This window comes from Bos mutus, chromosome 5, assembly GCF_027580195.1.
Source record: "Bos mutus isolate GX-2022 chromosome 5, NWIPB_WYAK_1.1, whole genome shotgun sequence".
Lineage (NCBI taxonomy): Eukaryota > Metazoa > Chordata > Mammalia > Artiodactyla > Bovidae > Bos > Bos mutus.
Window position 1 is genome coordinate 13416547 of NC_091621.1, and position 22564 is coordinate 13439110.

At 41.6% G+C, this 22564-nt stretch overlaps 1 protein-coding gene across 6 annotated transcripts in view; it reads right to left on the reverse strand.

Moving 5' to 3' along the window:
- CFAP54 (cilia and flagella associated protein 54) overlaps positions 1 to 22564 on the reverse strand; it is a 304320-nt gene that overhangs the window by 137427 nt on the left and 144329 nt on the right. For all 6 annotated transcript variants that reach the window (XR_011464166.1, XM_070370322.1, XM_070370320.1 and 3 more), the window contains 5 exons: positions 21047 to 21270; positions 20811 to 20946; positions 18334 to 18442; positions 2340 to 2492; positions 42 to 236 (listed from right to left, as the gene is read on the reverse strand). Coding sequence is in view for 5 of the 6 variants with exons in the window: in XM_070370322.1 (XP_070226423.1) it covers positions 42 to 236; positions 2340 to 2492; positions 18334 to 18442; positions 20811 to 20946; positions 21047 to 21270 (817 nt within the window). In the remaining variant the exon portion in view is untranslated. The remainder of the gene's footprint in view (positions 1 to 41; positions 237 to 2339; positions 2493 to 18333; positions 18443 to 20810; positions 20947 to 21046; positions 21271 to 22564) is intronic.

Genomic DNA, 22564 nt, shown 5'->3' on the forward strand with positions numbered 1-22564 from the left:
CAGATTATATTGAAAATGAACATGTAATGAATAAACCTTACTAATAGTTTCGTAATAAGAAGAAATTACGAGTCCAAGTTGTGAGGAGGGAAGCTTGCTCTTCTCCACTGAGCTGAAAACTCGGAAGTGCTCCTGAGAAAGGTCAGGGGGTGTTGGCATGTGCATCTCTTCTGTCCCCATGGAAAACTCCACCTTCCCAGTAGCAAATTTTAAATTGTTCACTCCTCCTTTGTCTCCTAAATTCATGGGAAAATTTTTAAAAGAAGCTTAAAAATGGAGAAAGAAGGGAAGTTTAAGAGGAGGGGAAAAGTAGGAGAAATAGAAAGGGAGAAGGAAGGGTTTTACATAGAGTTGAGCCTCATTTACAGTTGGAGGGACTCTGTTTCTTTAAACTTTGTGTCTGGAACCATTTCTGAAGAGCCCGGGTGTGTGTCGATGTGCTCTACACTTGTGTTACCTCAGAAGGAGTAGTACAGAGGGCAGTTTGCTGGAAAGTGAATGCTGAAATAATGCTTTGCTCCTCCTGGGGATCAGGGGGAGAAGTTGCACAGTTTGAGTTTACTTTTTTAAAAAGAGTTTCCAACATTAAGATGTTAGTGTGCCTCTGGGGCAGAGACCTCTGGGATAGGCGCAATGTACAGGTAGTTCTGACCTAAGGGGAAAGAAATAGGAAAGAATCTGTGTCTGTGTAAGGTCAGGGAAAAGAAAGGGAAAAATATTCTTGGGGAAGGAGTTTAAAACCTCAGAGAGAGAGAAGCTAAAATGGATTTAGGTCTACAGCCAAGGACTGGAGATAAACTTCTGAGGGTATTAATACTAGGTGAAATTCAGAATGAAGTGGTATAAACCATCCTTAGGAATTGCATCTGCTTTTTTCAATTCATGCCCTTAACCACTGTTAATGTACACTATAACCAAAGGAAGTTTAAACATGATATGCTGTGCTTAGTCATTCAGCTGTGTCCCACTTTTTGAGACCCCATGGACTATAAGCCCTCCAGGCTTCTCTGTCCATGGATATTCTCCACGTGAGAATACTGGAGTGGGTTGCCATGCCCTCCTCCAGGGGATCTTCCAAACCCAAGAATTGAACCGAGGTCTCCCGCATTACAGGCAGATTCTTTACCATCTGAGCCACAGGGAAGCTCCAAAACATGATATGGAGGGCTAAGTGTGTCTGTGGACAATACAACCAAAAACTGTGGGCACATATCATAACCAGTGCTTTCTCGGGGGAGAAGGGGAGCAACAATGACACATATATGCATTCATACATGCATACACACATACATTATATATATATACATATATACATACATAGATACATATATTATATACATAAGTAAACTTTTGTCAGTAGTTGTAAAAAAATTGGTTTAATTTCTAAAAAATCAGTTCAGAGAATATTAGCATCTTAGATGCTAAATTTAAATCTATTATTAATAACTTTAAAATATAATTATTTTAAGTTTATTAATATAAATTTATTTTCGTTATTCTGATAAATTTGAAAAGTAAGGATTATAAACATAAATTAGGATTTTAGATTACCTAAATGTAGGTAATTTGGGATTTCTTAACCTACATTTGAGTATCCTTTTTCTCCCTGAGGTTAACCACTTGAAGCCCTGCTTTGACTGAGTTTACAAATCAATAGATTTTGAGAAGGGAGAAAACAAGTGTAAAGTAACCAAACATAATGAATATCTTTTTTTTAAGCTAAGATGAAAATCTATGGTATTAATAAGGAATTTTACTGGTGTGTATATTAAAATGCATCTATTTCTTTGACATTGATAAGTAGTGCTTTGGTAAAAGACTGTGTAGTTAATTCTGTATGAATCAATTCATCTACTTATGAAAATAAAACAAGACTATAGCACCATACTTGCAAAGCAAAGAGTAAGGACACAGAGGTATAGAATCAAACATTAACACTGCTTTCGTATTTACTCCACTCAAGGGAGTATACTCAGAAGGCATAAAAACATGAGGGAGGCAGTGCTTTGGTTGGAATCAAGAATGGGAAACAGAGGTGTGATCCACTGGACAAGAAGAAAGAGTAAAAGGCAGCTGAAAGCGGGCATGGAAGTGGGGGAAGAAGGAACCTAGTACAGAACATGGTAGACCCACAGGATGATACCCTGTGAAAATAAAGAGACAGGAACACAGAGCAAGTACAGTCAGCCCTCTGCTTCTGGAGATGCAGAGCCACGGATACTAGGGAGGGGGGAGCTGACTGTAAGGGACGTGTGCATCCACAATTTTGGTATCCACAGGGGGTCCCAGAACCCGTTCCCCACAGGTGCACAGGAACAACGGGAATGACTGTATTTCACCTTGTGTCTGTGCGAGAAATAACGAAAGCAACTTTCTGCTGTGCCGGATTGATCTGTTGTGATATTTGGATTTTTCCAAGGTCTCTCTAAAACATCTCAGAGTGTCTGTCACGTCCACAGGCACACAGAGGAGCTCTTTGGCTCTGCTGTATTCTAAAAGGAAAGGGAAGAGTGACGTTAGGAATGAAATGTTGCAGCAAGCCAAGGAGCCTTTCTAATTCAGAGAATTTCTTGGGCCCAAACTAAAGCTGCTAAATTCAAAGCCCCCAGGTCTGCAGCAGGTGTTTCAATGTTCAGATCAATTTTTTTTTCTTGGTTTATTTGACAGTTCTTTTTTTAAAAAAGAAAAAAAAAACTTAGAAAACTTTTGATTCGTATGAAATGCAAATAACTTTAGATCTTGCCAATTTTCCTTATGAAGCCTCCTACTTTTTCCTTTGCTGATCATAAAAGATGAAATAATCTGCTCCTTTTCAGCAGCCTCTTCAAAGCCAAGGTGCCTTGGGAAAGAGACGAAAGGAGGAAACAAAGCTTGGAGATGGGCAACTGCTCTCTTAAGAGAGGAAAAGACAGCTTTCTAACACTGGAGAAGGCAGAGGAAAAGAAGATGAGGCCATAAACATGTAGGGAACTGAAAAGCCATCCTGAAAAGTGGCCAGAAGGGCAGATGTTGGCAGAGCTGCCGTGAGGTCTCTGGAGAGGAAGTGCCAGACCCATGAATTCAGCTGCAGACCAGCTGCATATGCTATGAAGCAGGCACGTGGGAGAGAGGACACACAGGCTTCAGACTGAACGACAAACAAATTTACCCCTTCAACAAATGAACAGGTCAAATACCCCCTGTCAAATCTGAAGTCCTGAGAGTCCAGCAACTTGCTAGGGAACAGGGCTGTAACAGCTTAAGAGACATGACCTTTGTCCTCAAGAAATCCACACTTTAGCTGAAGCTATGAGGGCATTTTAACACTGGCGCATGAAAATCACACTGACAGAGCGTCTGGGGACACACCAAAATGATGGAGAGAAAGAAGAGAGATCAGTGCAGGAAGGAAAGGATGAGCAAGAAAGAGTTCATGGGGGGAAAGACATGCCAGCTGTGTCTTAGAGAACAGGGAAGACTATCAGGAAGTAAGGGAAGGGGTTTCAGATAGAATGAGAAGAGCTGAAGCTGGGACATCCCTGGAGGTCCATTGGTTAAGACTTCCCCTTCCAATGCAGGGGTTGGGGGTTTGATCCTTGATCAGGGAACTAAGAGTCCACATGCAAAAAAGCCAAAACTTAAAACGGAAGGATTATTGAAACAAATTCAATAAAGACTTTAAAAAATGGTCCACATTGAAAAAATCTTAAAAAAAAAAGAATAGCTGAATCTGATTGAGTGTTTATACTATGCCAGTAACTATTCTAAATAAACACTGTGATAGTCTTATTGAATTCTAGCAACACTCATTGGAGAAGGCAGTGGCACCCCACTCCAGTACTCTTGCCTGGAGAATCCCAGGGATGGAGGAGCCTGGTAGGCTACAGTCCATGGGGTCACTAAGAGTCAGACACAACTGAGTGACTTCACTTTTACTTTTCACTTCCATGCATTGGAGAAGGAAATGGCAACCCACTCCAGAATTCTTGCCTGGAGAATCCCAGGGATGGGGGAGCCTGTTGGGCTGCCGTCTATGGGGTCGCACAGAGTCGGACATGATTGGTGCGACTTAGCAGCAGCAGCAGCAACACTCATAAGAGGTATGTCCCATTATATCCTCTTTTTACAGATGAGAATCAGGCATAGAGAAGTCTCAGCTTCCCTTGGGTCACAGAACCAGCTTGCACAGGAGAGGGTGGAATCAGGATTAAAAGTGGCAGTGCAGGGCACAGTGAGATGACATGGCCAGTTCTTTTGAACCAAGAAGGGTTTCCAGAGGCCTAAAGCCCTCACTGCGTATGTGGCCTTCATCCTCTTTAATGGGCAGCCAAGAAAGCGTTTTGAGTAAGACCCCAGCAGAAGGAGATTCATATTTTAGGAAGCGTGAGCCAGCAGTTGTATGCACAGCAGGCTGCAATAGATCGAGGGTGGTGGCTGAGAGGTTATAACGTTACAACACCAACATAGTATGATTTGAACTTGATTAAGATGGTAGCAGTGAGAACAAGGGAGGGACACGGAAAATTCCAATGTTAGAAGTGATTGGAGAATGGTTAATTGGCTACTAGGCGAAGAAAAAAAAAAGGTGTGGAAATTGCCTCTTATCCACCTTTTAGGGCTGATGACCTTGCTTCCTACCTCACTGGGAATAAATGGAAGGAATCCAAATGGATTTCCTGCAAGCGCCTACCCCTAGACCCACACAGCCCCCAGTTCCCATGCTATCTGCACTGCAAGGTCATCACTCTGGCAATTCTCCTCTCTCCTCCCAGTCACCAGTTTTTCCCTCTGCTGAGTCAACATCCCATTTTGCGTTTTTTTCTATTTTTAAAAATCATCAAAAATTTTGTGTTCACTGCAGCATTAGTTACAGTAGCCAAGATATGGAACAACTTAAGGGTCCATCAACAAATGAATGGATAGAGAGAATGTGGTATTTACCCAGTGGAATATTATTCAGAGCCATAAAAAAGAAGGAAACCCTATCATTTGTGACAACATGGATGAGCCCTGATCAGACAGAGAAAGGCAAACAGTGAATGATCTCACGTACATTTGGAATCTAAAAAACTCAAACTCAAACAAACAGAGAAGAGACTGGTGGTTGCCAGAGGCAGAGTTGTGGGGTGATGGGCAAAAATGGGTGAAGGTGACCCAAGGTATAAATGTCAATTAAAAGACAAATAAGTTCTGAAACTGTAAAGAATAGCACAGAGACTATATTTAAATTTCTAAAAAAAAAAATTTTAACCCTTTCTCTTGACCCTTCTTTCCCCTCAAGCCACCATCCTATCTCTCTGCTCCATTTTATAATTAAACTCCTCAAAAAGTTCTATTTTCATTGTTCCCCATTCTCTCTTGCTGCTGCTGCTAAGTCGCTTCAGTCGTGTCCGACTCTGTGCGACCCCATAGACAGCAGCTCACCAGGCTCCCCTGTCCCTGGGATTCTCTAGGCAAGACCGCTGGAGTGGGTTGCCATTTCCTTCTCCAATTCTGTCTTAAAACTGCTTAAATCAGACTTTTCCCCCATTATTTCACCCGAAGGATCGTCACTAGAATAAATCTAGTGTTCAATTTTTAGGCTTTATCTCACATAAATTTTCAACAGCATTTGACCCAGTTGCTAACTCCTTCCTCCTTGTAATACTTTCTTCACTTGGCTTACAGGTCCTTTACCAACCTACTGACCCCTCCTTCTTAGCCCTCTTTGCTAATTCATCCTTGTCAACCCAAATTCTTAATATTTGAAAATCCCAAGGCTCAACCCTTAGACTGCCTCTCTTTTCTTCTTAACTAACATTTGAGACAGGCTGGAACCTGGGACCCTTTACTGGAATACTTGCATCTGGACAAACGTCTCCTCCAGCAATAGAATACAAAGAAACTTCCAGTACTCTTGCCTGGAAAATCCCATGGATGGAGGAGCCTGGTGGGCTGCAGTCCATGGGGTCGCTAAGAGTCAGACACGACTGAGCGACTTCACTTTCACTTTTCACTTTCATGCATTGGAGAAGGAAATGGCAACCCACTCCAGTGTTCTTGCTTGGAGAATCCCAGGGACAGGGGAGCCTGGTGGCTGCCGTCTATGGGGTCACACAGAGTCGGACACAACTGAAGTGACTTAGCATAGCATAGCATAGCATAAGCGACTAAAAACAACTGTGTGCATGCACAGTTGAGGCAAATCATGAACAATAAGATACACAAAGGCCAAAACCCATCTGCCATCTCTGGGGCCTGGAGCAAAAGCAGGGTACTGCACACAGCACCACCAGGGCACGGGGAGACCAACCTCAGTGACTCCCCTGCCAACACACTGACCTGCTCTCACACCCAATTTAAGAAACTAGCCCCCCTGTCAGTTGGAGATTGAGGAAGGGAATCTATTACTTCTTCTCATTCCTTTGTGCTGTAGCATAAGTCCCAATGAAGCCTTGCCTGAATTCCTCATCCTCTCTCTTATCAATGTCTATTGATTAATGAGTTCAAGAACCCAGTTCAGTAACACATTCACCCCCTTGATGATCTCATCTAGTCTCATGGGTCTAAGTATCTACATGCTATCTCTGGCCCCATCTCTCTTGAAGTCCAGGCTCATTTATCCACTGGTCTCCTCTGCTGGGCATTTAATGAACATCTCACACTTAGCATGTTCCCAACTGATTTCCTAATCTTTCCTCCCTAAACCTACTCCTTTCATAGTCTTTCCTCATCTTATTAAAGGGTGGTTCTATTTTTCCAGTTGCTCAGGCCACAAGCTGGCATCATCCTTGACTTGTTATCTCATCTCAAGCCCCAAGTCAAATTCACAACAAATCCTGGAGGCTCCCCATTCAGAAAATGTCTGGAGTGCCACCATCTCTCCCCAGATCTACTCACCACTTCCATTCCACTGTGTTCCAAGACCCGACATCTCTTTCTGAATCACTGTGACCACCCCCAAGCAGTCTCATTTCTACCCTTGCCAGTCTCACAAAAAAACCAGAGGACCCCCTTTAAAATACAAGTTATCCCTTTTAAAATATAAATTATCTCATGTCACACCCCTGTCCAAGACTCCCCCATCACCTAGAGAGAACAACAGTGTCCTTGGAGTGACCTCTAAGGCCCACCAAGAAGAGGTTCCCTGTGACCTTACTATTCTCCCCCTTACTCCCTCCCACATTGGCATGCTTCCACCCAAGGGTCTTGGCACCAGTGGTTCACTTTGTCCTAGAACATTCTTCCCTGAGATATCCCCAGGTCTGATTCCTCAACTCCTTAAGCTTATGACTTCACTGTTAACTCCTCAGTGAGGCCTTCTTTGATCACTCTCTTTAACATTGTCACAACTTCTCTTTTCTTCTCAGCACCCATTAGCTTCTGACCTACTATGGGTTTTACTTATTTATTGATTGTCTCTGACCACTAAAATGCAAGTTCTGTGAGAGCAGAGATTTTTGCCCATTTTGTCCACTGAATTCACCCCTGGCCTATAACTGTACCTATTACAAGGTATGTGCTGAATAAACATTCATTACATGAATGAATGACAACAGTTTTCAAAGCTAAATGCTTGGGACAAACTTTATTAATAATCACTTCCATAGGCATTAATCTCAATTTATTGTCACACTATTTTACAACTAGTAGAGATAAATATCACTCATACTTTACAAAGGACGAAAAGTGAATTTGAGGGACAGTCACTTGTCTTAACTGGAGAAGGAAAAGGCAACCCAACTTCAGTATGTTTGCTTGGGAAATCCCATGGACAGAGGAGCCTAGTGGGCTACAGTCCATGGGGTCACAAAGAGTCAAACATGACTTAGCAATTAAAAAACAACAACAACACTTGTTCTAAGCCCTTACAAGATGAGAGAGAACCAGTGTTTTAGTCTGACGCCTTTCCCAAATAGTTTCCCAAAGGGTGTCAGATTTGGGGAACAGGCAATGATCCTAATTTAAGGTGTGCTCCTGTGGGCATAGAGACACTTTGAGAATAATACAGATTAAGCCTGGGGTCCTTGTAAGCCCAGTGAGGTCTTGGTGAAATTAATAACATGGGGTCACATTCAATGACCGTGGAGACACATCTTTCATTACACCTTGATGTCTCGAAACCCTGGAAGCTCTGGTCAAACCAGGAACATGGCTATGTTGAGAGGTGCATCTGTGCCCCCAGCAAGTTCACTCATGACTCACTTCATGACACACTTCCCTGTCATACATTTAAGAGGATCAAATAATGAGGCACAGGTCACACTCTTCTCCTGCCAACTTTGCTCTCCTGTCCCCCTACCTTGTCTCCACCACCCCTCTCTCCTCTAAGCATGCACAGTCCTGCGTGAGTCCTGACAAGGCATGCCCTCACCCCTCCCACCCCAACCCTTACGCACAGCACCCTGAAGATCATAGGTTTCTGCTCCGTTTCTCCACTTTTCCTGCCAGAATTCAAGAGCTTGGCTTTCATTTTTTCTTCCATAGAGAGTGAGATGAGGGAAAGAAGTTCAGCAAAGCAAAGGAAAGGGAGGAAACTGGAAGCCCTCACATATTAATATTTTCAGACAGTAACTTTCTCAGGAGGCCTTCATTTGCAAGATCTGTTAAAACTGGGATGGTAAGATTTACCTCCAAGAGTTACTAGACTACGTTTTAACCCATTTGTGACAGGTCCAGCACAGTATTGGTCATGGAGGAAGCATTTAATAAATGGAGCTCACATTATATTTTTAAAATGTCCACTGAGAACGTACCAGTACTAGGTGCCATGCCAGGCACTGAGCAGGTACAAATGAACAAAATAGACACACTCCTTGCTCTCCCAGAGCTTACGTTCTAGAATAAAAGTCACAAAGGCATGCCAGTGATTACAGATTATAAGAGGGAAAAGAGGAGATGTTTGCCATCTTTAAAATATGGGCTCTGAATAAAATCATCCTGCTACTTTTTAGCAAATATATGCTTATAAATAATTTCTCTTTGTTGTTTTCCTAAATTATATTTTACCTTACTTTTTTCTCTTCTTTCAAGCCCTAGTATACCCTTTTTTCTTATTGTCTAATTAGGCTTCTGTTGGTGTTTTGGTGGTTGTCTACAGGAGATAAATGATGCAAAGCAATAAGGAAATATCATTAGCTTGCAGGCCTTATTCTGCCATCTCTGTCTCAAGGGGTCCCTCTCTGAGAACTTCTATGGATAATTCAGAAGCTATTTTAAAGGCACTAATAGCCTCAACAGTTTGAAATAGGTAAAAATAAGGAAGAGGAGAGAAAAGACTAGATTTACTATGTCTCTCGTGTACCAGTGTAGACATTAAAATTGAAATGCCAATGACTCCAGAGAGATGGTCTCAATAAGGAAGAATCCCAGTGAGTGATATAAACTTTGGGCCACTTTCTACACCTTCGGTGACATCAATCCAAATGCCCAGAGGCACTAATAAAACACACCAGCCAAAGGGTTCAAAATTCCAACACACGTGATGGCTGAACTATCCTGTTAGAGAACTTAGATGCCAATAAAGTCAAACCTGAAGAAAGAGATCCCAGACAGAAAGCAAAAACAGCTACAATAAAAGGCATATCCATAGAGTTATCACCCCTTTGAAGCTTAACAAGCAGGCGGGTTACTCATCCATACAAAAAATCATCTATAAAGTAAGGTATTCTCACTCCTCCAAATCCTACAGAGACTGTACCAAATTACATATGCATTATTAAATAGCTAGAGGGAGAATAGAATGCTGTTAAATAATGAGAATACCAAATGTTCCTAGGCACCGGAGCGTTACAGTATCTGTTCTGAAGAATTAAACATATCAAGCATTACCTCCAAATGCTATTATGCCAAAAGAAAATCTATGATGTTCTAAAGCAGCGATCTGGGGTGGAAACCATCAGGAGTATACTTGTTCTTTTTTTAAAACTCTTTTAAGAATTTCAAACATGTCATGGTGATATAAGGACCATCATGCTTATAAACACATTAATGATCTGAATTTAGTACACTAAAAAAAAATTCAGCATCCTAAAAATTTGCCTAATAAGCCCAAAAGCGCAGCCCAAATTATGCTCCTAAGACACAGAGGTCCTAGAGTTTCATAAGGAGGTATCAGGTGGATGCCAAGATTTTAATGATAATGGTTCAGTGTAAAACCTGTAGTAGTTATGCAGGATCATCTTAAAATTGTGCAACTATCATAACAAGTAACAATAAAATATTTGTTTCCCCATGACTACTGATATATAGCAAATTTTTTCTTGAATGCTGTAAGTTAAGAAGAGAATTTAAGCTGAAAAGGGACAAAGGACAGACAGACCTGATAGCTCAGTGGAGCCCTGTGAGCAATCAGACAGGCCAGAGTTTAAACCATGATTCCAGCACTCACTTGTAACATTTAATTATCTAATGTGTAATGTAAGTATAATAATATCTACCTCCTACAATTGTTGAAGAGTTAGTCGCTCAGTTATGTCTGACTCTTTGCAACCCCATGGATTGTATGTAGCCCGCAAGGCTCCTTTGTGCGTGGAAATCTCCAGGCAAGAATACTGGAGTGGGTAGCCATTCCCTTCTTTAGAGGATCTTCCTGACCCAGGGATTGAACTCAGATCTCCTGCACTGCAGGCAGATTCTTTAACCATCTGAGCCACCAGAAGATAATAAAGTACTGGCTCAATCAATTATTACTGCCATTACAACATTTATTAGATCTTATCTATTTGAATACTCCTACTCTGTCCATGGGCTTCCTAAGTGACTCAGCAGTAGACTCCACCTGCCAATGCAGGAAATTCAGGTTCAATCCCTGGGTTGGAAAGATCCCCTGAAGAAGGAAATGGCAACCTGCTCCAGTATTCTTGCCTGGAGAATTCCATGGACAGAGGAGCATGGAGGGGTACAGTCCATGGGGTCACTAAAGAATCAGACATGACTTAGAGACTAAACAACAACAACAACTCTGTTCATTGCTCAAACTAGCTCTACCTCTACCACCATTGAGAACCATCTCAAAGGATCACTGAAGCCTGATGACCCCATCTTTCTTTCTGCCCTACCACCCACCCTCTTGCCTTTCCAAATATAACCTAACAACAGACTGGCAACGTGCTTTCCTGACACATTGCACTCATTGTCATTAAGCACCTACTGGTCACATGGGTCTAGAGTTTTCCTATATATGCTTTTCCTAGATCTTAGATGTTAGTCACCATTTTGATAACAAGCATTTTCTTTTTTTGTTGTTGTTGGAGTATATTTGATTTACAATGTTGTGTTAGTTTCTACTATACAGCAAAGTGAATCAGCCATGCATATACATATATCCACTCTTTTGAAGACTCTTTTCTCATATAGTTCATTACAAAGAACTCAGTTCAGGTCAGTTCAGTCCCTCATTTGTGTCCGACTCTTTGCGACCCCATGAATCACAGCACGCCAGGCCTCCCTGTCCATCACCAACTCCTGGAGTTCACTCAAACTCACATCCATCGAGTCGGTGATGCCATCCAGCCATCTCATTCTCTGTCATCCCCTTTTCCTCCTGCCCAGCATCAGAGTCTTTTCCAATGAGTCAACTCTTCACATGAGATGGCCAAAGTACTGGAGTTTCAGCTTTAGCATCATTCCTTCCAAAGAATACCCAGGGCTGATCACCTTTAGAATGGACTGGTTGGATCTCCTTGCAGTCCAAGGGACTCTCAAGAGTCTTCTCCAACACCACAGTTCAAAACCATCAATTCTTCAGCGCTCAGCTTTCTTCACAGTCCAACTCTCACATCCATACATGACCACTGGAAAAACCATAGCCTTGACTAGACGGACCTTTGTTGGCAAAGTAATGTCTTTACTTTTCAATATGCTATTTAGGTTGGTCATAACTTTTCTTCCAAGAAGTAAGCGTCTTTTAATTTCATGGCTGCAGTCACCATCTGCAGTGATTTTGGAGCCCAAAATATAAAGTCAGCCACTGTTTCCACTGTTTCCCCATCTATTTCCCATGAAGTGATGGGACCAGATGCCATGATCTTCATTTTCTGAATGTTGAGCTTTAAGCCAACTTTTCACTCTCCTCTTTCACTTTCATCAAGAGGCTTTTTAGTTCCTCTTCACTTTCTGCCATAAGGGTGGTCTGCAGGTCCTTAATAGTTATCTACTTTATGTATGCTGCTGCTGCTAAGTCACTTCAGTCATGTCTGACTCTGTGCGACCCCATAGACGGCAGCCAACCAGGCTCCCCCATCCCTGGGATTCTCCAGGCAAGAACACTGGAGTGGGTTGCCATTTCCTTCTCCAATGCATGAAAGTGAAAAGTGAAAATGAAGTTGCTCAGTTGTGTCCAACTCTTAGCGACCCCATGACTGCAGCCCACCAGGCTCCTCTGCCCTTGGATTTTCCAGGCAAGAGTACTGGAGTGGGGTGCCATTGCCTTCTCCAACTTTATGTATAATAGTGTGTATATGTTAGTCCCAATCTCCCAATTCACTCCTCCCTTCCCCACACCATACCCCCCACTCCCCCACCCCCTGTAACCAGAAGATCGATAACAAGCATTTTTGACAAATTTTCTCACATTTGTTGCCAGTTCTTTTTAGGATGGAGGGGACAGTATAAATCACATTCTGAGTTACAGATCCCAAGTTGGAGGATCTCCAGAGGTTTGACAGACAAGATGAAGAAAAGGACAACACACCCAGGAAGAAACATGCTCTTTGGAACTATTCACACATGACTGATGAGGGGAAGCTGGTCCTCCTGCTGTTCACTGAATATGAGGAAATAATTTAACATTGGCAGTAAAACCTACAAGTTCATGGTCACCAATGCTTCTCAACTGGATCGTCTACACTGCTCTGCAGCTCTCCTATCTTCCTTTCTCCTATTTTCCAGTCCACCACCTCACATCTCTCCTGGAATCTCAACCTTGGCTGTGCTCTCAACTCCTTGCTTCATTAAGAAAATCTCTAGTGCCCAGTAAAGATGCCTTCAAATTCTACCACTAACATCTACAAATTTTCCTGCATTTGAACCTGTTCTCTCCTTCCTTCCTTATCTAGCATCAGGGGTGTCCCAACATCCTAAGTCCCATATATCCCATTTTCTGCCTTGTTTATCCTCAAGCTCCTTGCCTGATCAAACATCTTTATCTCTTGGCTCTCCCTCTCTCCCGGATCTTTCTATTAAATATAGAAATATTCTCCTTCTCTTCTACTAAAACAACCACACAAATAAAACAAAGCCCCCCTGGGTTCCACTTTCCCTTCTGGCCGCTCCTGCTTTTTTCTTGTCACTTCTAAGCTTCATCAAAGGCAATTCTCATTCAGTGACTCTGTGCAGGCACAGCTTACCACTACCACACCCACCACTCAAAACACTGCCACTACCCTCCCAACCATTTCTTTGAAACTACTATTGTTAAAGTCATTCATTCAGCAAGTGGACACTGAGTTCCTACGATGTGTCAGGTACTGATGAAGGCATGTAGATTCCATCGATGAACAAACCAATTGTCCTTGACCTCACAGACCCTACCTTTTATCAGCAGAGACAGACTAGTAATCAATAAATATAAGTTTTAAAAAACTGAGTTATAGAATGTGATAAGTGGCTATAAGTGCTTCAGGGGGGAAAAAAGAAAACATTTATTAGGGTAAGGGGAATTGGAAGGAAGGAAGCAGGATGCAGTTTCAAATAGAATGGTCAGGGTAAGCCTCACTGAAAAGATGAGATGCACACAAAGATTTTAAGGAAGTGAGGGGTTTATCAGAGAGCCACCTGGATGGGGGAAGAGCACTTCAGGAAGGAGAAACAGCTACAGCAAGACCCTAAGGTGAGGGTGTCATAGCAGAAAGGCCAGGGACAGTGACCTCCCAAACACAATGGACAGAATCCCTCATCTTAGTTGACCTCTCTCTGACTGTTGACTCATACGCTCTCTGTCTCTCCTCGGCCTCATTTGTAACACTCTCAGCTCCCATACCTCCCACCTCTTAAGCCACATCCCAATTTCTTTCAGATATGAGCTCTGCCTCTGTTTTTTCCATCACAGTCACTAGGGCTTTTCACATAGTCCATCTTTATCCTTGGGGTACAGAGTACAATCACACTACCCTCCCCTTTTGAAGTTAGATGTGGCCACATGACTTTAGCCAATAAAATTGCAGAAAATGTGTCACCTTCAAGTATCAGCTTGAAGAGCCATCATCTGACTTATATATAAACTATGAATATAAAATTATAAAATATGAAAAATATACAAAATATTATTTTTCCTGGTTAAAAAATGGAGACAACAGCAAACCTACCTCATCAGGCAGTTGTAAGCTAATACTCACAAAACATTTATCAGAGTGCCTGATGTCCAATGAATTTTAATGGGGTTGTTATAATAAAACAATCCACATAAAGCCCTTAGCACAAAGTGTATGGTATATGTGTGTGGTCTCACTTCAAAGTCTTAACCATTTACTATATGCCTCCAGTTATAGCTACCCTAGAGGATAACACTAGTGTTCTGTCTCCTGCCTCTAAAACCATCATGGAAGCGTGTGTCGAGAGGGACATTCCATCAATCCATGATGAGCTGCTCAACCTCACTGAACACAAGCATGAGCAAAAAACAGACTTTTCCTTGTCTTATGTCAATGAGATTCAGGGATTGTTCATAACTGCTATGTACCCCAGCCCTTTCTGACTGACACAGATTCCAAAGTGATGGCATCCTCAGGACCATATTCTTAAGAACACCCTCTGGGTGACCTTGTTCAAGCCTCTGATTTCAACCAATACCAATGCACTGGTGGTGAAAATACAAACCTGCTGAGTGCCTCACTGATGTATCATCAGTTCAGTTCAGTCATTCAGTTGTGTCCAACTCTTTGTGATCCCATGGACGGCAGCACACCAGGTCTCCCTGTTCAAAACCAACTCCCAGAGTTCATTCAAATTCATGTCCATTGAGTCGGCGATGTCATCCAACCATCTCATCCTCTGTCATCCTTTTCTCCTCCAGCCTTCAATCTTCCTCAGCATCAGCGTCTTTTCAAATGACTCAGTTCTTTGCATCAGGTGACCAAAGTATTGGAGTTTCAGCTTCAGCATCAGTCCTTCCAATGAATATTCAGAACCAATATCCTTTAGGATGGACTGGTTGGATCTCCTTGCTGTCCAAGGGGCTCTTGAGAGTCTTCTCCAAAACCACAGTTCAAATGCATCAATTCTTTGCTGCTCAACTTTCTTTATTGTCCAACTCTCACATCCATACATGACTACTGGAAAAACCATAGCTTTGACTAGATGGACCTTTGTCAATAAAGTAATGTCTGCTTTTTAATATGCTGTCTTAGGCTGGTCATAACTTTTCTTCCAAGGAGCAAGCATCTTTTAATTTCATGGCTACAGTCACCATCTGTACTGATTTTGGAGCCCCCTCCCCCCCAAAAAATACAGTCTCTCACTGTTTTTGCTATTTCCCCATCTATTTGCCATGAAGTGTTGGGACCAAATGCCATGATCTTAGTTTTCTGAATATTGAGCTTTAAGCCAACTTTTTCACTCTCCACTTTCACTTTTATCAAGAGGCTCTTTAGTTTTTCTTCCCTTTCTGCCATAAGGGTGGTGTCATCTGCATATCTGAGGTTATTGATATTTCTCCCAGCAGTCTTGATTCCAGCTTGTGCTTGATCCAGTCCAGCATATAAGTTAAATAAGCAGGGTGACAATATACAGCCTTGATGTACTTCTCTCCCGATTTGGAACCAGTCTGTTGTTCCATGTCCAGTTCTAACTACTGCTTCTTGACCTGCATACAGATTTCCCAGGAGGCAGGTCAGGTGGTCTGGTATTCCCATCTCTTTCAGAATTTTCCACAGTTTATTGTGATCCACACAGTCAAAGGCTTTGGCATAGTCAATAAAGCAGAAGTAGATGTTTTTCTGGAACTCTCTTGCTTTTTCCATGATCCAGTGGATGTTGGCAATTTGATCTCTGGTTCCTCTGCCTTTTCTAAAACCAGCTTGAACATCTGGAAGTTCACGGTTCACGTATTGCTGAAGCCTGGCTTGGAGAATTTTGAGCATTACTTTACTAGCATGTGAGATGAGTGCAATTGTGCGGCAGTTTGAGCATTCTTTGGCATTGCCTTTCTTTGGGATTGGAATGAAAACTGACCTTTTCCAGTCCTGTGGCCACTGCTGGGTTTTCCAAGTTTGCTGGCATATTGAGTGCAGCACTTTTACAGCATCATCTTTCAGGATTTGAAAGAGCTCAACTGGAATTCCATCACCTCCACTAGCTTTGTTTGTAGTGGTGCTTCCTAAGGCCCACTTGACTTCACATTCCAGGATGTCTGGCTCTAGGGGAGTGATTACACCATCATGATTATCTAGGTCATGAATATCTTTTTTGTATAGTTTTTCTGTGTGTTCTTGCCACTTCTTCTTAACATCTTTTGCTTCTGTTAGGTCCATACCATTTCTGTCCTTAATTGTGCCCGTCTTTGCATGAAATGTTCCCTTGGTATCTCTAATTTTCTTGAAGAAATCTCTAGTCTTTCCCATTCTATTGTTTTCCTCTATTTCTTTGCACTGATCACTGACTGACTGGATGATTCTACTCAGCTATTATTTAGACACCTCAAACTCAGTAATAGCAAAGAGATGTTTTCCTCTAACCTGCCCCCCACTTCAGTACTTTTTAATAGAGTGAAGATACCACAACCACTTAGCCACCTAAGCCAGAAACCAAAGCAACTTGAACTCCTCCCTTCCTCATGCATCCCCCTCACCTAACAAGCATTCAACTGCCCACCCCGCTGTTCTCACTAAGTCCAGGACCTCATCATGTCTGTAAACCCATAAGCAGGTAGCAGCAGCTCTCCTGCCGCCATGTGGTCTCCTTCCAACCCATTCCCCACACTGCTGAAGTGTCTTTCAAGAACACAAATATGATCATTTCATTTTCCTTCTTTAAACCCTTCTAACTAGCTCCCTTCAGCTCTCTAGATAAATCTGAGCCTCTTTACCCTACCTTCTAAGACCCCTTATTATCCAATCCCTGCCGACCTTTCTACTCTCAACTTTTGCTTTTTACTTTTATGATAACCCCACTAAATTACATAGAGTCTCTCAAAAATGACACTACCATTAACTATTATTGTTTATAGCAGTGGCAGGAGTCACAACAGTATAGATCTTACCACTCTACACTACCATCTCTGGCTTATTTATCGGTCTCTTTCAATGGGCTGTAAATCATATAACAAATCTTTAGTCCCATTCATCTTTGTATTCTCAGGACCTCAGTTAGTCATTCAGTTCAGTCGCTCAGTTATGTCCGACTCTTTGTGACCTCATGGACTGCAGCACGCCAGGCTTACCTGTCCATCACCAACTCCTGGAGCTTGCTCAAACTCATGTCCATCAAGTTGGTGATGCCATTCAACCATCTCATCCTCTGTCATCCCCTTCTCCTCCTGCCTTCAATCTTTCCCAGTTTCTCAGGACCTAGTATAGCACTTAACACATGGTAGATACTCAAGAAATATTTGCTGAATGACTGAATGGCTGCCTGACTTAAGAAATGAATGAATGAATGAATGCATAAATACATACATACACACATACATACCTAAAATCAGTAGATAAATAAGTGAAGGAATCCAAACACATCAAGGCTTCCCAGATCATGCTAGTGGTAAAGAACCCACCTGTCAATCCAGGAAATATCAAAGGGAAGACTTGCATTTCTTTCCTCTACCCAAAACAGAGACAGGAAAAACACCACTGAGAGAGGCATTACTTCCATTTTCATCCCTTCCCATCATCTCATTCGTATAAGTCACATTGCCAACACACTCCAAGAGGCCTCACCAGCTAAAAGCAAAGGAGTCATAATGTTTCAGAATCTTCTGTTGTACTCTTGTTTAAAAACCAACAAGTTAACCTTGGTAACACCAGTAGAAAAATAATCCATACTGATTATGGAAATGGAAGTTATTATGGGGATCACGATAGAACCAAGAAAATAGCGAAAGATCAGTTTAAAGAGTTCCCAAGTGAGATTAAAAATAGAGAAAAACTTGTGAAACAGTCTTTTCTCATATTTAATTTTTCCCATCAATTTCCTTTCTCCCTCTTCTCTTATATCCCTTTTTTAACTTACAGATTAAACTAATAAAAGACATGAGTTTTAATTCCCCTTAAGTGACATTTATAGCAATATAAGATGGTAAATATCAAGTGGATTATTTTCAGTCAAATCTGCAAAAGAGCTTTTGCGAACACTTTAATTATGGGAGACTGGACATGCAGAACACAACAGCAAATCTTGTTTTAAAGAAGAGAGAAAGAGCTTCAAGCTAAGATTGGTTCCAACCTGAATAGATAAGCTTTCTAAGGACATCTGCTCGCTGTCCTATAGCTGTCCCTTTATTGGTTGGAGGATTAATCTTGAGCTGTATTCCAATGAAATTTCGGCAGGTTATCTTTAAAAAGATAGGAGAAAACAAATATCACTTAGGTATTTAGAGCCAAAATTTTTGCTTACTTCAAATGTTCATCTTATTTTTCATTAGCCAAAAAGAAGAGATACAAAAAGATGCTACAAATAAAAGCTCCAGAGTAACATTCAATCATGAGAACTTTTGAGGGAAAAAAAAGTGGCTACATAATTTTTCGTATTTCTTATGTATACCACAGCTGGAAAAGCATTAGGCAAATTATGTAGAGCAATTAGAATAATTTCTCTGATGTTCTATAAATTCACTAGTCTAAATATATCTCCCATTATGTAAGTTGAAACATATTTAAAATAGAGGCTGCTTTTTCAATGGCAGATTTCCCCTCTACTCATAATTAACGCTATTTAAACTTCCCTGGTGGAGTTTTTCAGAACTAACGTCCTCTGTAGTATTTTTTAACAGATAATGAGTCCTAAAATGAAAAAGACCATTTTTAGACATAAGGTAATTCTTTTAAAAGGTCCAAGATCCTCTTCTCTCCATTTCTCCACCCCACCTCCCACACCCCTGCTCAAAATACAACCATCCTTGAACCCCAGTCTGACGTAGATGATGCTTCTTTATTATCGTCCCTTGTAGTTACCTCTATAATGAGATGCAAGGACAGTCTAAGAAAATGCAAATTCCTTCCCCCAGCCTATTAAGATCTTACTTGACCTAGTCCTTCCCACCTCTCCAGCTTCATTTAAAAAATCTTTATTGAACACCTATTATGTGCCAGGCACTACTCTAAGCTCACAGATGATATAGCAGAAAACAAAATAAGCAAAAATTCCTCTTCTTGTGGTACTTATTGTCGTGGAAATAGACAATAAACAAAATATATAGAGTACATGATAAAGTAGACTAAGAGTTATAAATGCTATAGAGAAAAACAGACAAACAGACACGTACATTTAAACAAGGCAGTGAGGAAAAAGTCTTCACAGAGAATGTGATGTTCAGTCAAGACTGGAAAAGGTGTGGGAAAAATCAATGTGGACATTTGGGGAGGGGAGAGACAGCTGTAACTAATTTTGCTTCTTTGATTGAACCCTGACTGATACAGGCAGTTAGATACGTCAGCACAGAATACAGGAGAAAGGTCTAGACAGGAGATGTAATTTTGGTAGCCATCATCATAAAGATGTTTACTTTGAGCCACAGGTTGAGTTAACTCTCTAACAGAGAATACCTAGCTAGAGTACTAGAGGACCAAGAACAGAACGTTGGGCTGTACTAACACTGGGACACTGGGGAGAAGAGGAGGAAGCACCCAAGAAAATGCCGAAGAAGCAGCCCCTTCTTCTCATCTCTCGTCTGCTGCACTGCAGGGTCTGGGCCTCCTTCCTGTCCCAACTCAGGGTCTTTGATCCTGTCCTCCCCTTAGGCTGGAATGTTCTTTTCCACTATAGGGCTGGCCCTTTCCCACCAAATGTAACCATCTCCAAGAGACCTTCCCGATCACCTCTGCTCAACTTTTCCACCTCTCACCCCAGCCTATCTCTATCCCATGTAGCTGTTTTATCTTCTTCAGAGAATTTATGCTGATAATAAATCTTTTTATCTGTTTACATGTTTATCCACTGTTCCTACCTCCGTACTTCTGAAACTAACCTCCATAAAGCAAGAACACAGCTCTCTACATAGAATATGCAAGAGGCAAGAATATGCCAAGACCATAAGCAGCCTTTGTGAGAAGGAAAAAAATGTGAGCCTTCTCTGGGGGGCTACAAGCCCCTCAAGCCCACATGGATTAGTGTGTGGGGCAGGGGCTGGATTCAGCACCCCAACGTATGCCAAGTGCCCAAGGGCAGGACACAGACTGCACAATTGAATGCATCAGCTCTAATCTTAGGGAGTCAATACATATTTATTAAGCTAATAAATGAGAGAATAGATGTATCTCTTTCCTCCCTCAACTTAAAGCTGCAACATGTCATTCATGAGCCCTAAGTACTTTTGCCGTCATGGGCCTACTGCTCCATCAAAAAATATTATTAAAACTGTAACACCGTCTTTAACATAAAAGTTCCTTTTTTCTTCTGATTGTAAAATAAATCAAAACATTTAATGGCTCCTAAAAAAGTGCTATGTCTCCAGCACTCTTTTCACTGTGCCTAATGCGTAAATCAGCTTTGACCTGGATATAAGCTCCTCGTGTACAAGGACTTAATTTTTGTTTTCTCTGTATCTGGAAAATACTGGCAAACAGCGATTCTCAACAATGTTTGCTGATTTGAATGATAAATGCTTAAGTGAAAATAGCAACATTTATCTGATCCCAAATCTTGCTAGTTATATGCGTACTAATAAGAAATGACAACTGCATGAATAACAGAGCCTAACCTACCTTCTGTTTGTATTCAGTCTCATATCTTACACAAGCCTGTTGGCTGATGTCTGGGCCCTTGCATTTGGATATTTGCAGTAGAAGCTGGCGCTGTGCGTAAACCAGCAGTGGAGTCACTTGCTCTGTGTATCTTTCACTGGATAAGAGTAACATATATATTAGAAACAAACATTAGTAAAGACACGTTCTTCTCAGTGAAGTCTATCGCTGTTAGCCACCCTTTCAGAGGTACTTACTGCGAAACTGCATTGAACTGAATGGCAAGTGATACGAGTGTTTCCCATTTTTCTACTTGATAGACAAGTTCCAGAGATTTTAATACAAAGTCATGGATCCATTTCAAATCGACCACATTGACGTCATCCAGAGGATGCTCAAAGGTAAGGCTGGAACCACCGTTATCATTTTTAATATTTCCATAGCAACTCGGGACACTGAACTCTCCTTTTTCATCAATAGTCTGCAAGTAGCACATTGAAACAAAACTCTGAAATTTCATATTTCCCTACATGTTTCGTCTGAACACAAAATGAATAGCTAAAAATATAACATGGAAAAGAACTGAACAGAAAAAAATTGAATATATTTATTATGCAAATCAAAGCTAGATGATACTGTTCAATAGCTCTTCTGTGATGAAGGAAATGTGTTACATTTGTGCTGTTCCATACAGTAGCCACTAAGCACATGTGGATACTGAGCTGTTGAAGTCTGACTACAGCAACTGGATTTTTAAGTTTATTTAATTTTAATTATTTAAGCCAAAATATACATAGCCACATATGGTTAGTCATTACTATACTTCCTGGTACATAGTCACTATTTAAGTAAGAACATTAAACCAATAAATAAGGTAAAGTTATGAGGAAAAACAGGCTATAGTATACATAAATATTTAAATTTCCTTAATATATTGGTTATATTGTTTGTATACGAAAATTTGCCCAGTTCCCTGATGCAAATGTCAAACTTAGGGAGAAAAAAGTCTTCTAAATTCACTTCAGTTCAGTTGCTCAGTTGTGTCAGATTCTTTGCGACCCCATGAATTGCAGCACACCAGGCCCCACCATTCATCACCAACTCCCGGAGTTCACTCAAATTCATGTCCATCGAGTTGGTGATGCCATCCAGCCATCTCATCCTCTGTCGTTCCCTTTTCTTCCTACCCCCAATCCTTCCCAGCATCGGGGTCTTTTTCAATGAGTCAACTCTTTGCATGAGGTGGCCAAAGTATTAGAGTTTCAGCTTCAGCATCAGTCCTTCCAAAGAACATCCAGGGCTGATCTCCTTTAGAATGGACTGGTTGGATCTCCTTGAAGTCCAAGGGACTCTCAAGAGTCTTCTCCAACACCACAGTTCAAAAGCATCAATTCTTCGGCGTTCAGCCTTCTTCACAGTCCAACTCTCACATCCATACATGACCACGGAAAAACCACAGCCTTGACTAGACGGACCTTTGTTGGCAAAGTAATGTCTCTGCTTTTCAATATGCTACTGCTGCTGCTGCTGCGTCACTTCAGTCGTGTCCAACTCTGTGCAACCCCTGAGACAGAAGCCCACCAGACTCCCCCAACCCTGGGATTCTCCAGGCAAGAACACTGGAGTGGGTTGCCATTTCCTTCTCCAATGCAGGACAGTGAAAAGTGAAAGTGAAGTCGCTCAGTCGTGTCCGACTCTTCGAGACCCCATGGACTGCAGCCCACCAGGCTCCTACATCCATGGGATTCTCCAGGCAGGAGTACTGGAGTGGGGTG